General features: G+C 37.9%; 1 protein-coding gene across 2 annotated transcripts; it reads left to right on the top strand.

Moving 5' to 3' along the window:
- Positions 1-224: 224 nt before the first annotated feature.
- LOC124341832 lies at positions 225-1,780 on the top strand. Of its 2 annotated transcripts, XM_046794783.1 has the most exons (3): positions 225-613; positions 680-905; positions 1,403-1,780. In XM_046794783.1, exons 1-3 carry the CDS (start codon positions 488-490, stop codon positions 1,462-1,464), a joined length of 414 nt encoding a protein of 137 aa, XP_046650739.1. In that variant the 5' UTR covers positions 225-487; the 3' UTR covers positions 1,465-1,780. The 2 variants fall into 2 exon arrangements, with proteins under 2 accessions (XP_046650739.1, XP_046650738.1); XM_046794782.1 differs by lacking the exon at positions 1,403-1,780 and having other exon boundaries at positions 680-1,180.
- The last annotated feature ends 12,543 nt before the right edge of the window (positions 1,781-14,323 follow it).

Genomic DNA, 14,323 nt, shown 5'->3' with positions numbered 1-14,323 from the left:
AAACCAACAGACGCCCCTGTGCGTGTAGTGGTACTATCACCCTTTGGCAGAAACGAGACAGCTGCAAGAAAAACTAAAATTGCTATTACTAAGACCGTCTATGTCATTGAACCGGAAAAAAATTTCAGGTGTGCTCCATTTTTGGCGAAAAATGTGAAATCCACACATGGCCCCCATCATTACCGATACAGAAACACTGCAACAGTTGCCTTCTGGAGAAGTTTCCAATGATGTTTTCTGCATAAAAGAAATTGAATCTGCGCCCACAGCTGAGGATTCGGGTGCAGAAGTAGGTGGCGAGGAGAATAAAACTGGTGATGGGGCATCTTGTTTGGATAATACGTATGAAGAGACTGCTGACGCTGTTCTGTTGTCATCTACAGCAACGATTGGAAGTACTGAGTTTACTTAAAAGAATCCTTAAAAAGAAGTCGTGGAAGTTTTGCGGAACGACAATGTAATTCAAGTTGCAGACAACAATGAAAATATGAATATTGTTCGATCTAGTGAAGACGATCCGTGTTACCTAGAGAAATGCTATACAATTTTGCTACCGTTTGGAATAGGAGGGTATGGTGAGTTTCGTAAAATCCCCATATCCCAACAAGCTTTGGTATGATACCTGCTGAATTTAAGTACCCGTCAGTTTCAACATGTTGATTTCGTCTTCCCAACGTAGGACATGCTTACCCGAAAATGCATGTTCAACAAAGTCATGGCGAGTACAAAACTTCATTCTCGAACTGTTGATTGCAATGGGCAATCTCTGAACAAAGGAGAAGTATTTGGTCAGATATCTGCTATCGATATTCAGAAGGCAGCTGAATTCAAACAACACAATCAAGACAAGACAATGCGCCACTGCTGCAGCCCTCGAAAAACGTATGCCGCCACTTCCCACAAGTGTGAGTGTATTAGCCGTAGAATTCTTCACTCAGCTCAAAGCGATTTCTTCGCCAATGCAGCATTCTCAAGCTGCAGCTGCAAGAAGTCGTTTGGATATGTATGCTGCTTTAAACAATCTAAGCAAACCAGGTCTCTGTCTAACGTATTGTTAAAAGGATTCCTGTATCACGATATAAAATTAAAGGTACACTCTCGGCTATCCCCAGGACCGGCGGGTGTTCAGTAAAGGGTCCCAAGATTCCCCACCAGGTTCGCTAGGTAAGTGAGCCCCTTGCGTCTCAGGGGTATAGTAAAAATGGGGGTTTTCGTTCGTAATGTATAGCAGCAGCTCTCCATTTTGAACGTGTTCAAAATTTGTTTTTCCGTAAAGTCATTGGTAGGGATCAAGATGAAAAGCGTCCTTTCAGACAAGGCGGTATATTTGGCGTCCCAATGCTTTCTGTGGAGCTGTCGAAGAACAAGGACACCTGACGTTACATATTCATTGTTTTTTGTGGCTTGCGGGCCATCGCAACCTTCACAAGCAGATTGGACGTGAATATCTTGAAAAAACCTTGAAAAGGTTACTTCCTCTCATGATATAACGTCAAAAATATGGTTTGTGGAAGCTGACTCGGTGGTAGGTGGAAAGCGGGACTAGCTTTGACACCAGTAACGAAGATATTTCACATCGTGTAGCAAATAATGCTTCGACTGGAAGAGAGGCTAACGAACGCTGTACCATTTCAAATGAACTGACGAACTGACAGATGAAGAAGATACAATCAACAACATCGTTGAAAAACTCAACATCTATCTACGACGAAGAGCTCCTGTTTTGTTCGTCCCAGAATTTAACGAATCCATTATGGCTGTTCTCAACTGCAACAATTGTCTACGTTACGTCGAGGATCAAAAAATTGATCTTATTTAGTTTTATACACAACTAAACACGGTACAGAAAACGAAAAGAGTTTAGCGGAAACCATGCGATCGTTGACTGTGCACGAAAACAAAATCCGGAAACAAACGGAAATAAATTCCACGCAACGGTCACTTTTTTCCATGAGTTTGGGCAAACTTCTTTCGGCAGAACGAGCGGCTACTAATGGTGAAACAATTGGAGGACCGTTGGCAGCATTTTACGCGAGAGGAAATCACATTTTCCACATGTCTCATACAACTTTTCCACTACTCGTGGATCAGGCAGAAGCTTCGCTGGCTGGTGATACTGTTTCAGCCTCTATCAATAGACATGGAGCCGAACACGCTACAATCAATGACAACCGATTCCGAAGTGCCCAGGCTCACATTGAAGAGCTCACTTAATAGGAATATCTGGCGTCTAAAGAAATATGTTAAAGATCGGATTTAAGAAAACAGTGGAAACGACAGGCGGCAGGGAACCAGCACAGCCAGGAGAACGACAGCTAAACAGGTAACATAATCTTTTTGAGGAATTCTTAGTCAAACCATCAGATTAAAATAATCTGTTATTTTAATTAGAACTTGCTGACAGCGAAGATGAAACCGATTTATCGTTCAATATGAAAATGAAGGATACGACAAATACCAAATAAAGTGATGCATCGTTGAATGGTAAACTTTTAATTTTTCCTTTTACGAATCATATTTCTTTTCGTAATTATTTGTATTTTTCTAGACAAAGCTAACAAGCAGATAAATCAGAGAGGACACATTATGAATCAGTTTCTCTTTTTACCCCAGCACCCACTTCACCGAACACATGCACATCGTAAACGCAATTTCGTGCGTGGCCAAAATGTATAGGACAAAGACTACCAAACTTGCAGCAACTGGACGACGATTTGAAAGTGCCAATCAATGAGAGGAACCACAACCCTAGTATTTTACGGTTTTTTCTCTTTTTTCTTTCGTGGGCAAACGAAGAGATGAATTGAAGAAAAAGAGAAAAAGGTGAAATATTTTTTTAAAATGAAGTGATTCTTGGATCGGTATTTTAAATCCGGATAAAAATGTGATTCATGGAAAGGTGATTCAAATATTTTAAGATTTAAATCACCTATTGATCTCCCGAACACTGAAACCAAGGCTGACTAAAAGAAAACAACAGAAATGTAAGGGCTGTGTAATATATTAAATTTTTTGTAAAGAATTGCAATAAATATAAAATTGTTAATGTCGTATGTTTTGAAATTCAAATTATACAAAAAATTAATTGCGTCCTTTATATTTCTGTTTCTGTAGTTGGTAATACCTTAGAACAAAAAATAATATTGGCAATGCCATATATTTGTTCTGCAATAACACCAGTTTATAAAACAAATGGCCGGGGAAAGAGCTCATGTCTCCCGAAAAATAATTCCCTTTAGTAAGATTTATAAAACATATTGTAAGTACTCATTAACCACACAAAGTTTACAAATTAATGTCGTACATATACTTTCAATTTTAGTAGGACAATTTGTTTCATTAGTTGAGGGGGCAGAGTTCCATGTCTACAATAGGGTCCTTGCATGAACAAGGGATTTCTTTGAAAAAAATATCAATAGAATCAGTTTTTCACGCTGATTCTCATGGTATTTTTTATTTTTTTTTTAAATAATAATTCTCCCCCGTAATCTCACTTCAAAGTTGAGATTAGCTCCCCCCACTTTAAAATGGACCCCACGCCATTTTTGGTTGGCGGTCCTTGAACTGGGATGAATTTTTCTCTTTTTCCCCCCTTTTCACCCTTTTCTTGCTTCCTATCCGACCTCCCCTTTTTTTCTCTTAGGGCCTAAAGGCGAAAGACGAAAAGTTGTTGGTTATAGGATTGCCGTTAATTTTGAGCCTCAGTACGGGTATAGTTGTGGTTGTTTAAATATTGAAGTTTTGAGTGCCTTCGTGAAGATTCAAGTGTAATAAGGGATGTATTTATGTGTTCGTAATTAATCTAAAACCTGTTGCACCTCTTCTTTATCCCTCTTTAAGTCTTTTTCTCCCCTGTATATTTTTTTTCTATTGTTACCTATTATTTGTTCAAAACACCACCACCATTCGCCTTCTCTTCAACGTGAACAGCGTTCCCGTCAGCCACTTACTCCACTATCTGTCATCATCATAATGCTAATAACTTGATTGAAGGATTTTCTGTGAACAGATATTTTCAAAATTTAGATTGTGCCTATGGATACTACCTAATATGTCAAATAAATATTTCATATTGAAGTATTTTTTTCTGATTTATGTATTATAAACGTCATTTTAAAGATATATCTTTTTGCTATATTTCCATATACTTCCATGTACTAAAATACATTTTTACTAAAGGGATGGTAGTTTTACTTCTATTGCTATTTTTTATGAATTAGCCATTCTTTACAGGAGAAAATAAATTTTATGGCTGGAAGTATGGCAGTCTTTAACAGAGAAACCTCTGTATTCAGAGCCGAAGTGATTAAGCACTTACCAGTAGTAACTTCGAGTTAAAAAGCCGCATCGTCAAGACCCAATGGAGCATAAGGGTCAGCGCAGCTTTCGGGAGATAACATCAGCTGCTTAAGAACATAGAAAAGTTGCTTTTATTTTTGTTTTTTATCTCTTATCCCGTCCTCAGTGGTTTAACTTGAGAGAAGCGTAATCTTTGTAGATGCTACCATAAGAAAATATTTTTGGGGGGAGGGATGGGAAAGTGGAAATCCAATCATATAGTCAGGATTGCGTTCCCATGATGCCATAACTGCAAGGTTCAATACCTGAGAATGCATCACGGCTGGTTTTTCGTCAGCTGTTGGTCCGATATGGAAGTTCCGTGGTAGTAATAGTAAATGAATCCACGCTCGCAACTTAGTTTAGAGTGAGGAAATGGAAATGAGCTGCTCAGTAGTAGATGGGGGAACAAGGGGAAATAAAGAGAAGAAAATACCATAGTTTTCACAAGTGATAAACAGTAATTAGGCGAAAAAGAGCCGATACTATAGACACATTTTCATGGTCACGATCATCTCCACGTAATTAGGGGTGACGAGTGGGTATCTCTTTATAGATAAATTATTTTGAGTTGGCTGCCGCCTGTCAGTATATGCCTAAAAGACGACTCCTCGAAAGAAGGAGGAAATGGAATTGTGAAACAAACTATTCGCATGGTAAATGACCCTGGAACCTTCTGATTGCTGCTGGGTCGTTCAAATCTTTTACTGGCTCGAGCGTTTTCAGATTTTGTGTTTGCACTTCAATGAGGACATTAGTTGGCGATACATAGCCTTAAAGATGTGGAGTGATACGATGTAGATTGCTTCCGTTAATTCCAGGTTCTCTACGCACAACTGGGCTTAATCTTTTAAACAATCTTGGAAATAAACTTATTTTGTTCGCAGAGATTATGGATTGGTAAACGGCAGCGTTAAATCCTTCACAGAAAAGTGTCCATTCCAGTTTGAACGGCTTTATTTGACGTTTCGTTAGTTGTTGTTTTTTTAAGTAAAAAGCTCTGACTTGATAGGAAGCTTTAGCTCTTGCCGTTTCTTTCAGTTTCTGCCATGATGGCTTTGTATTCACCCTTCTTGCTGATTTGGCTCCCATCAAAAGGTTGTGGATCGTAAGATCCATCGTCACAATCTCGTAGTCTTGGTTTTTATTGATCCACGTGGCCTTTGAAGGACTTCTAAGAAGCTTCTTTGTTTGGAAGAGCCACTTTGTTTCATTTAAGAGAAAAATTAAAGTTAAGTTGAATTGGTTTTAGTTTTAAAAGGTGTTTGATTTATTTAAGCCTTGTGTCTCAGCTTGTGTGCCACTTGATTGGCTGTTCTCACTTTCCTGGATTGCAGAGCCTCTTATCGCTAGCTGCCACCCTCGTCTGCCTGTTTTGTAGAAGCAGGAGTTTTTTTTCTTGCTACTTTAATATTTTTTTACAAGTTGTTAGAGATTTTGGCTGAATTGCCTTACTCCTCATGCGGTTGGGTGGTGTTCAATTCAATTCAACACAGAGGTTGAAAGGAGGTTTTGTTTTTAACGAAAAGTTCCTTTAATTTAGAAGTTAGAGGGAATTTTTATGGGAGAAACAGATTGTATTTAACTACAGCATTTGTCGTTATATCATAATACATAACTATTAGATGGAAGAAGCAAGTATTTCTTCATTTGTTTTCCCAGTTCTGGTATCAATTCAACTCCAGTGCTCCCTCTCTCCTGGCTGGTCTCCCTTTGCCTCTGGCTACCTTGGGTGGTAGTGGTTCTACCGCTGGAGGTGGTGGCATCACTTTCGGAAAGGCTTCTTCTATCTTATATTTTTCCTTCCTCTATCTTCTTTTATTCCGCGCTTTCTTCCTCTTTTTGTACCGTTGCTGCTTGCTCTTGTTGTTGTGGATTGGGGCTGTTGGCTAACGGCCCCCTTTGCCTCGGCCCGAAGCGGATGTCCGTAATACCTTGGTAAGAGAGATCAATTGGCGCTTCTATCTGCCAATAATAACGAAGCTTACAAAGAGTCTTGCAGATGACATTTTAAAACTCTAGAAAACTCCTGTGCTACATTGTCACGTGTGTAGTTACTTTTCGTAAAGTTGTTTCTTTAATTGTTTTACTTTAAAGATCGGTACAAAACCTAAAAGAATACCGGGAGAAAAACGAGACGTTTGGTCAGAACGTGAGACAGAAACTTTGCTGACCATTACATTTTAAAAAGGTATGCAATATAGTTTTTTTGTGGATATATGGTCAGTGTTTGTTTGTTTACCTTATATTTGTTCAACTATAAACCTATGTAACGCGATATGCATTTTAAATTTGTTGTATAGGATACCATCACAGGTTCTTACAGCGCGACAGTTGCCAAGGAAACGAAAAGGCAGCATGGAAGGATACATTTTCAGCAATTGAACAAGAGCCCAGATTCAAAACCAAAACTGTTGAAGAAGATAAAAAAAAATGAATAGCCTTAAAACAGCTGCTAGTACAACTGTAGTACATCAGTGCACATCGTTTCTTACTGACGGGAATATGTAGCCAATATATATATATATTGTATTCATATAAAACATTTAATTAAAATATTATATTTCAAAGGTTGAGGACACGTGTTTTTTTATTGAAAAACTGTACGAAAAGATTATACACTCAGTTATTTAAAAAAAAACATGTCTTGCTTGATTTGACAAACCAGTTTAGTGTTGATACATAAACTTTAGACAACCCCGAAATCAAAGCTCTTTTTCGAAACGAATTGCAAGGAAATGGTGGTGGTGTGGAACTATTGCTCGAGGTTGTAGAGGAGCAGTAAGTTCTTCTATTCTGTGAGCTTTTATATCTAGCTAGCCTAGCCTAGCTTATATCTATATAGCTTTTATATATCTATTCTTTATCTTTATTTAAATCTAATTTACTATGTAACAGCATATTTGAAATTTGAAGCCAACTCCCATTCCCACCATACCGTTTCCCAATTACCAGCTAGCGATATGTTATGGCACGGCAGTTCACAAACCCTTGGGCTGGCCAATCATTTTTGCAGTTTTTGCCCTACCATCCACGCCAAGCCCTTCGTCAGCTTCCAGTTCCGACACGCCTTCCGGCTCCGTCACACCTCCAACCATTTCAAAGCAGAAAGACAGCAACAAGTGTCCATTAATATGCCAATGAGTCATAACCAGGCGATTAACAGGCGGTTAAAAAAGCTAAATTCGCTGTTTCTTAAGAGACCTCCGCAAGATATCGAATGAAAGAAAAGAGACGAAAAGTACTTTTTCTGGCCATGCAAGTCCGACGAGAGCATGGCATTCCATTTGAATGATCTTCCAGTTGATTTACATGAGTTAATGTTTAATTCATAAAACGAACTTTAATTTATTGTATTTTTGTCAACATGAAAAATACAACTATAAAAATAAGATTTGTTATTCATTGGCGCTTGCAAACCACTGTCGCCGGATTAACCTGACGCTCAAATTCTTGTTTGGCACTATGGGGAAATGGTCTTCGTCAATCGTAATTGGTTTCCATTCAAAACAATATTGTGTAACACACAACATGCTGGTATTACCCTGCATCGATTTTATAAATGTTATATATATATAGATGATGAAAGCAAGAAATATTTCAAAAATATGCTACAAACCGCGAGGCTCTAGTTTGAGTGAAACGTAGTTCTCCGTGTAGGCAATAAAACCTCTTTTTTTTTATACAAAATGATCGCTCCACAATGCACTTCGTTGATTTGTGGGCTTGGTTGAAATGTTTCTGTAATCGAATATAAGAATGAAACAAAAATTTTTAATAAAATTAAATCATTTGAATTATTATATATATATCTCTTTAGCAGTGGCGGGATAGCCGTAATAACTTCATAAGGAGTTATGAGATACGTTGGACAGCTATATACCCACTGTCCCCGAGAAGGAAGCCATGGCCGAATGAGCCGTTAGCAAATTGTTTTTTAATCACACTGGCTTCGAATATCGTAGAGTCGTGACAACTTCCGGGCTTTGTTTCGTTGGAAGATATAAAACGGCATCACATTTTCCCTGTTTTTATTATGAAGCATTTGATAATTTAATAATATTTGATAATTGATAAAATACACTCAGATTCCTATTACTTGGACAAAAATGGATTGATAATTCTTTCTGTAGACTTAAACCTTTTCATGGAGGAAAAGTCGCGCAATGCGTACGTGATTCCCATCAACACATTCTGACACAACATTCCGGTGACATTTTGAAAATCTCGTTTAACCTAGTAAAATTTGATATCAAATTTGGTTTGACATTACGCTGCACTCGCCTCAGCAAGATCATCCGGATACAATATATAGTTTTTAGATACCAAACTGAGTGCAAAAGAAAAATTGTGCACTGCCTTGACAAGGAAGACTAACTGATCCTTAAAACATTTCCGACTAGTCTTAAAAGATCCCGTAGCATAAAACTGTAGGGCCGTAAGAACTACGTCCAAGTCGTGATCCTACGTTTGGCTCTAATTTTCCCTTTAGGCAAGTGAGGGGATACTATTTCTGAAAATCAAATTTAAAACCATAAGACAATAAAAAAAGACGAGCAGTGTTACAAAAACATATCTGTAAAAGAACTGAATTGATGGTCTATCAAAGCGAAAGATTCGTCGCACCTTTCGTTGTAAAAATGTTCAAATACATAATTCCGTTTCGCGTAAAATGGTAGAAAACGCTCACGCTTTCTCTTTCGAATCTCACGACCATGCTCACTGTCATCATCACTATTTGAAGATACGTTGTTGTTCGTTAAGGACTACATCAAAATTATTTTTAAAAACATTCGGAAAATTCGTAGAATTCACTGAATTCGCTGAAATTGCCGCTAGATTCTTTGTTTGACTTGGAGGCTGTGCTCGACAGCTAGTGTGTTCGTTTACTAGCACTCTGAGGTTTAAATTCTCGAAAATTGGTACACCAATAAATATTTTACAATAGCTTCCATATAAATATTGGCCGTAAATCCACTAATTTGTTTGCTTGAAATATTGTTTAAATCAGTCAAGTACAACATTTGGAAATCAGCTTTACTTAGTGACTTTTGTTTAGGAATTGTACTATTAAAGTACGAAAAACGCAAAGTTAAGTAAAAAAAAACACAAAGTCAAGTACGAAAATTGGATTGAACTTATACGTTTAGAATTTCGCCCGTGGTGTTGGCGTTGAATTTCTCGTATTTGGTCTGTTGTGCTAAGATTGGGACGACCGGGCCCAATTTCTGTTGAGAATATACAAGGTTATTCGAGTCACATGAGGCATCCGTATTAACTAATACAGGGTACAAAGTTCCAATGTGTGGAACATACATAAGTGACACATTATAACATTGAGAAAACTCACCAGAATCGAATAAGAACAATACGGGTGTGTGCAGTTTCCAAATAGTTTATTTGGAACAAAAAAGGAAAAACGAGAGTTTTGAATGACAAGCGACTATGGCGTCGTTACCAGTTGACAGGCAGAGAGAGAGAGAGAGGCATAGGCTAAACAGCACCCACAAGTAAGGAACCTTCACTAGATTGTAGGCCGGTGGGCAGTTACAGATCCATCCAGCGGTGTGAGTTTGCGCTCCAAAAACAACAATTTCTTCAAGTGCTGTAGTGGTTAGCGGAAATAAGCATCTCTTTTACCCTCTCTGGAATTCCTGTGGAGAGGAGGAAAACTGAAACAGAACTGAACAAAATTGATTTTTAACAGTCCACTCTGGTAATAGTTTCCGCTTACTAGCCTAAGCCTGTTTCCTTTTCTGTTCGGAAGAAATTTCTAAAGTAGAAAAGGTGTTTCTGTTTGGAGCTCCACTAGTTGTGGAGGACAAGAAAGGGGAATATTGATTTAAAATGCACGGAAAGAAATATTAGGTTCAAAAGGAGGACTGTTTAATTCAATTTTATAATAATAGTTTAAATAAGAAAGTTTTACGATTAGCGAATTTACAAAAAACTGAAAATTGGGAAGAAACAGCTGAGATGGTGTATGTGTGTGTCGGATGGTGGTTTCGATTGTGGTTTCGACGAAAAAATGGCGATGGTTGTATACGATTTTTGAAATCACACAAACATAAATTTAACTATATTTCAATTTGATTCTTCTAGATAAGTTTCACAAATATGTAGCGAGGCAGACAAAGAGGGATCAAATACAGTTTGCTTTGCTAAATTGCGTTGGATTTTTCGGGATTTAAGGGATTTGGGCACAAAAATACAGTTTTTGGGACGACGGCAGAGACACTCATACAATTACTCGTTGTGTTGCTTAACCTTAATAAGGTTAGTGCACTTCTGACTAAAAATTAATATTGAAAGAAATTTTATATGCTCTATGATAATAAGAATTACATAAGATATAACGAATGATACCATAGTAGACCATAGTAGACGATGTTTCTTCCAGCTTCTTTAAAGATTTTTTCCTCAACGCGCAAAACCCCTTTTTCGTCAGACTTTTTTGGCGTTTAAGTTATGTTTTTAGATAACATATAACAAAATATGGGCTCGTTACACATGGTTGCAAATAAGTGGTGAAGAAGTTAAATGAAATCATAAATTAAACTGATGAACTCGAGGAAACCGAAAGCAACGTGAAAAAAGTAAGAAGGCAACGATGGTTTTCAACAAAGGGTATAGCTTCTTTTCCCCTACAACAACTGAGAAGGTGTGAAGGATGCTGTTATGGCAAAAAAACCAGGCGTCCTGGAAAATTTTCCAAACACGGATGTTTACTTGCAGTCAAGTAGTAGGATTGGCGAACAGCTCTATTCTTTATTATTGCTCGCTCTCCGTTTAAAGATACACAAATTAAATTAATCGAATAGTTACATACGGAAGAACCAGGTGGGTTGGGTAGGAATTAGACCTTTAGGGTCGCATTCGTTTGTTTTCCAATATAATTTAAATTTAAATTTAATCGATCGGAATGCCGGATGCAGAGAATTTCAAAAAACATCCCTTCCCCTTCTTGTGGAATAGTAGCTGAACACCGATGTGTCCACCCCGATTCTTTGAGAGAGATTCGGATACATCTGCTAATGGTGTCGGCCGCCATACTATGACGTGGTAAATTGCACAAAATTAATATTTGAATTCTCCCTAAAGGTTTCCGTTAGCTTGATGTAGACTTTAATGGCATGAAGCGAGTAACAATCCGCTTCAGGGAGAGCCGTGATAGAGAAGGTTTGCTAGTTTCCGCTCTGCTGTGCCTTTCTGGGCTTAAATAAACTAAACTTGGCGTTTTTTTCTGAAAAAAAAACGATAGATTGGAAATTGATGGCAGCCAGCTCCGATACGCGGAGCAGCTATGCCAAAGCGATTAATGTTGTCGTTTTTCTTGTCAACAACGGAAGAGAGCATTATCCAGCTTAGCCATGAATTGAATAACGACGCTCGTATCCCACGAACAATTTTACTTTGGTTTGGGAGGGGATGGGGTTGGAATTTTGGACAACATAGATCTGTGGAAATCAATTGAACTGAACGACTCCGACGAAGTATCGCAGGATGACTTTCATGTGGCTAACTGCAATGATCCGATTTGCTTGGATGAGTATCCCCGGTTGCCGAAACCAGCAGATCTTGGGATGCGTGGAGGAGGACCAGAACGTCGTATGCGAGCTCCATAAAGACCTGAAACCATAGCTGGGCAAGGGGCAAATCAAAACTAATTTAGCTTTTTCCCTGCGCAGCTTCTCTTATTTAGGGATTAGGGCGAAAGAATGAAACGCATAGTCGGCATAATTCCAACTGATTTAAAGAGAAGGTATTAACCACGGTTGCCTCCCGCTATGGGCGCAAGGAAACAAAAGGGTGCAGCTGCGCGTTCCGGTAAGAGCTGAAAAGGTGATAATATCAACCGGCAAGATAAAGTTCAAATTATTTAACACCAATCGGTTCAACAGCGAATCGCTCACATTGCCCTTTGGATCGTCATTGTTTATCCGCTTTTCATTCAGTTCGTCACTCCCGGAAAGTGAACTGCCTCGATTGACAGCTTGCTTTCCTCACCAAAACTCGGTCAAGCCTTTAGCTATCGTGGTAAACTCACTTGATTTCGATCCTCACCCTTTTTTTACTTAACCCATTACCGGTGTGTTTTCTAAAAAAATTTGAATCGATAGGTCTCACTTTCTCCCTGCAGATGACTTTAGCGTATACAGTAATCATATAAACTCGAGTGAATTAATGTGTAATTTCGCTTGCGTCACCGTACAAGGCCCACGAATAGTGACGCCGTTACATACTGTGCCCCAAGCCTTATAATGAGGCATCTGAAAAGATTTCAATGTCGGGGATCTTATGGATTAATCTTTGATTCAATTCATTTAAATTGCGAATCCACCACTGTAAATGCAATCCAGCCTGTTAAAAAGAACATTTGATGCTCATATCACCGCCTATCCTCTTCGATTCGGAGTTGTAGAAATGATGCATACTCCTATAGTGAGATTGTGTGAAATGGATAGTCGGGATGGTCCATGTGAAAATCTCAAATATATAGACACAATCGCACGTAACGGAAATTGCCCTTGGATAAACCTTTTTTGCTTGACAACAAAAATGTCCGAAACTGGTCTAGTGATACACAGGGAAAGTAAATCAATTCTTATTGGATTGGGATTCTCGCTCCAAAAATCACCTCTGGAATCTATAGTCTACTGTCGCGATCTCTTAAAACACTCAACATGGAAAAGAGGGGGGGGGGGGGGGGGGGGGGTAAAAGAAATTTTTTTAATGCACTCAAACTTAAAAGGAATATAAAAATTCAATTCGTGGGACACCGGTAAAGGCTATACAAAATTCTGGCATAAAAAGCGTGGGTATTGAATAAGTATCTAGTCACTTTTCCTCACTTTGAATTCGTAACTATGTTGACTGTAAACATGCCTACTATTACTAAAATCATTGTTTTAAAACACATATTAAACCTGTTTCATCGTGAAACCAGCTGTTTCACAGATAATTTCGTTGGCAACCAACATGCGTCACATTTTCACGTGTTTCGTGTAGATTTTTCGAGTGGTGGCATGGCATTTGAATTTGTAGCTGTGACATTTGGAAGCTAGTGGCGCCTTATGGGGAAATGGGTTCGTAAAAACATAATTCTTCCTATTCCACTGTGAATTCAAATATGTTTTAAAAAGCATTTTGTGGGCAACCTACCTGAAGCAAAAGAGAACATGATTTTAGTCACATTTTCATGTATTTCTTGTTGAAATATACAAGGAACTGTGTATGCGTTTGAATAAGGTCCGTTTTGAATTCAAAGCGGTGACGACGGGAAACTAGGAGACACTGAGACAGTATTTTGGCGAATATAGAATCCCGCAGTTTAAAAAAATTATGATTTTTGTTGGTGTCAAAACGGGGAAAAATATGTGTCAAAATTACCAAAATTGATGCCAAAACTAACGTTTAAAATAATATATATAGAGGCATGCGTTTTTAAAAATAGGGTGTCGACAATGACGAAATCGAAATAAAAAGAAATGTCGAAACGGGTTAACAAACAAATGAATTAATGTGTGTGATTGAATTTACCCGATAATAATGTTAAAGATCTTTGATAATTGATTACCTAGGTACTCAAAATTGATAAACAGTACTTCAGCAATAGTCATGGGAAACAAATTTCCACAAATAAAAACTCGGATGGGAAAGTGTTTAATTTTTCGAAATGAAGATCAGGTAATGCTTTTTCAGCAATTAGTTTCTTTAAGCTAAACTTAACTAAGCTTAACTTTACTGCTAGGCAGGAAATATTTTGAAGTGAAAGAAAACAATTTTTGCCTGCTATAGCCTATGCAATTTTTGGCTCATTAGAAGTTAAAAGCATAGATATTATCGTTTAAAAAATGTTTAGTTATTAATAACCTTACTTTTTTTCTTTTGAGTTTTCTCAAAACTAATGAAAATAGTTGAATCTCTTGTAGAAATTTGTGAAGGAAAGATACACTTGCAAAAAAATGGCACTCACAATGTTTTA

Source organism: Daphnia pulicaria, chromosome 6, assembly GCF_021234035.1.
Source record: "Daphnia pulicaria isolate SC F1-1A chromosome 6, SC_F0-13Bv2, whole genome shotgun sequence".
In the NCBI taxonomy this organism is placed as follows: domain Eukaryota; kingdom Metazoa; phylum Arthropoda; class Branchiopoda; order Diplostraca; family Daphniidae; genus Daphnia; species Daphnia pulicaria.
Note: the sequence above shows the minus strand (reverse complement) of the source record. Positions and strands in the feature narration are given on the sequence as shown.

Excerpts from the sequence above, each read along its gene's own strand:
- LOC124341832 (XM_046794782.1), top strand. The coding sequence starts at position 488 with ATGAATATTGTTCGATCTAGTGAAGACGATCCGTGTTACCTAGAGAAA. Across the intron at positions 614-679 it reads CCATATCCCAACAAGCTTTG|GACATGCTTACCCGAAAATG; the intron begins GTATGATACCTG and ends TTCCCAACGTAG.